At 41.8% G+C, this 2,537-nt stretch overlaps 1 protein-coding gene across 1 annotated transcript in view; it reads right to left on the reverse strand.

Moving 5' to 3' along the window:
* Positions 1 to 2,537, reverse strand: part of ITPK1 (inositol-tetrakisphosphate 1-kinase) — an 82,621-nt gene that overhangs the window by 14,637 nt on the left and 65,447 nt on the right. Inside the window, exon 4 of the mRNA XM_010003758.1 lies at positions 442 to 540. Within this exon, the coding sequence (XP_010002060.1) occupies positions 442 to 540 (99 nt within the window). The remainder of the gene's footprint in view (positions 1 to 441; positions 541 to 2,537) is intronic.

The following is a 2,537-nucleotide window of genomic DNA, read 5'->3' on the forward strand; positions in this document are numbered from 1 at the left end:
ACTCTTTCTTCTACCCTCTAAGATTGTACTTGTCGCCTGTATCAGGGAAAGGTATGAATGGGTGAAAAAAGGAAGCAATCATCAAGGAAAGGATTTTCTCAAGAAAAATAATGAATGCAGCCAGCAGGAGAAACCTGTGCACAAGTTCAGGGCAAGAGGCTAAATTTGTTACAATGATTAGCATTTGCCAGGAATGCATGTTTACTGGGGTGAGACGTTTAAAGTAAGGATCATCAATAACAGGCAAAGTAAAAGCTGATGGGGGAGGGGGGGGGCTATTCCACATTCCAAGCAGACTGCTTCAGTGCATTTGTTTCAGGAAGGTTTTAACATCCCTGGCACTTTGGCAATGAAACCCATGCTCCTACAGTGTAGGGGACAGGGGGCATGTGCAATATTAAGAACCTACTAAAAGCACCAAGGAAAAGCCCATGTACATACTGAATGGGAATGCCAGTCCATTCTTCTCTATAAGCTGCAAAGTATCTTCTCCACAGGCACTTGTCAGCTCCATAAAGGGTGGTGAACAGATCCTCTCATCTGCAAGACAAAAAAAAGAATCAAATGGAGATGAGGGGTTTAGACTCTCAGCTGCATCATTACTAGCTCTCACCACAGACAGTTTTACTGTAACAGTGGATATTAAAGCGTTGCTTTGGGTTTCCGGACATGCTTCAGAAGATGAAAAGCCCATTTTTCAGATAATCTAAATGGAAATATAAAGTCTATATTTTCACAGTTAGGCAGCCAAAATGATTGCCTGCTTGGGAATGTGTAGTTGCACAAGACTTAACCAGTGAGGTGAAAAGCAACTGGAATCTTAGCCCTTGACATTATACCTTCAAGTGTAATTTTTTTAAGCAGTTTACAAGCACCTGAATGGTCAGCAAGTATGGCTGGATTGGGCAGTCTCAAAGCCTTCATTACTGTAAGGGCCTTCAGGCAGCCAATGTCACTGTGGATTTACTTCAGCCAAGGTGCCAACCATACAGTACATCCAACTCTCCACTGGGAGAGCAGTGCTCATTCGGTCTGGCAAAGCCAGTCAGAGAATCTTAGAGACACTGAGACACTTTGGCAAGACTGCTCAGTGGACTTTGGTTAAAGAGAAAAAAACACAGGAAACCATGGTAAAATTTAACAGAGTAGGTCTGTTAAAAGGTGTTTCTGCTGATGTTGTCCTTGTTCAATTGTGGCTGCAGGAAGGCTGGACCCAGCCCTCTTAGAGATTCATCAGGTTGAATTGCTCTAGGATTCACATCCTGTTCACTGCAGGAGAACTAGGAATACAGCATGAAAGGGGAAAGCACTGTAGGACACACAGTACTTGAGAATAAATCTCAGGTTGCAATTTCAAATCGAAAGAGAACCTTGGCTTCAGCCTTGGCTCTGCGACAGGTCAGCAGGCCCCAAGACTTTCAGACAAAAGCTGTGAGCACACTGAGAAGGTCAAAACAAGAACATCACCCAAAGAAGACTAACTATCCAAATTAACTCCTCAGTGAGAATAGTCTTAAAAGTACTGCCTCCATGGAGTTTTAGCTATGGTCAGGTTAACTTTGGAGACATAAATTAGTTACAACTTGGGTTGTCTGCAAAACACTGAACCGCAGTTCAGAATGGGTGCACCGAAGCTCACTTCTAAGACTTATTTCTAGAGAAACAGCATGACAAGAAGCTCCAAGAAGCAGCTGGAGACCAGCACAAACATTGGGAGCATCTGTATCTAGCAAACTCAAGTCAGTGGTTTGTATCAACCAGCAACTTGTCTCGAAAATAAAGCAAAATGTGACTGTTGTTACCATCCACAATTCTCCTAGCAAGTAGAGAACCCCAACAGGTGGAAGCTGTGCTGTGCAGATGGTGCAGAAGCTGAAAAGCACATGTGAACTAAAACTCCAGCAAAAATAACTATATACTGAGAGAGAGCCATGCATCTAGAAACCACTTTATAAGTATTGTTCAGATTAATGATTTTCACTTCATTATAAATATATGTTTATGCATGTTCCCTCACAGAGAGGAGAAAACAGAATCACTGAAAATAACAGAGGTTATATTGGTATACCTATCTCAATACATGCTTCAACACTGAGAATATCTGAGAACTCCAGCCACTAGCAATACTGTTGCTAAAAGTTTTATGAGAAAAGACTATCTTCATACATCCTAAAAGGAGCAGAAAGATTGATGTTTTGAGGTCAACCTCTACAAAGCTAAACAAAACATCCCAGACTTCAAAGCTTTCGGTTTGCTGCTAAGAAAACAAAAAGCAGCATCCAAAAGTGACAGGTACTGCAATATTTGCAAGTATTTGCCAGAACTAAAGTTTCATAGTTGGATGAATTCAAGGAATCAGATTTAGTTTACAGATACTTGGGAACAACTTTGGCTTGGCATGCCTCCCACCCATATGCTTAAGGCTCACAAATAACTTTGCCTTCAGAGTGCAGATGCAGAGGGAAGTTTGGTTCCATTTCACTTCCGTCCATTTCTCTTCCATGCAAACAGCACTGGGAGAAAGGAAGATTGAACAT

The sequence above is a fragment of the Chaetura pelagica genome, unplaced genomic scaffold, assembly GCF_000747805.2.
Source record: "Chaetura pelagica isolate M959 unplaced genomic scaffold, ChaPel_1.0 scaffold48, whole genome shotgun sequence".
Taxonomy (NCBI): Eukaryota; Metazoa; Chordata; class Aves; order Apodiformes; family Apodidae; genus Chaetura; species Chaetura pelagica.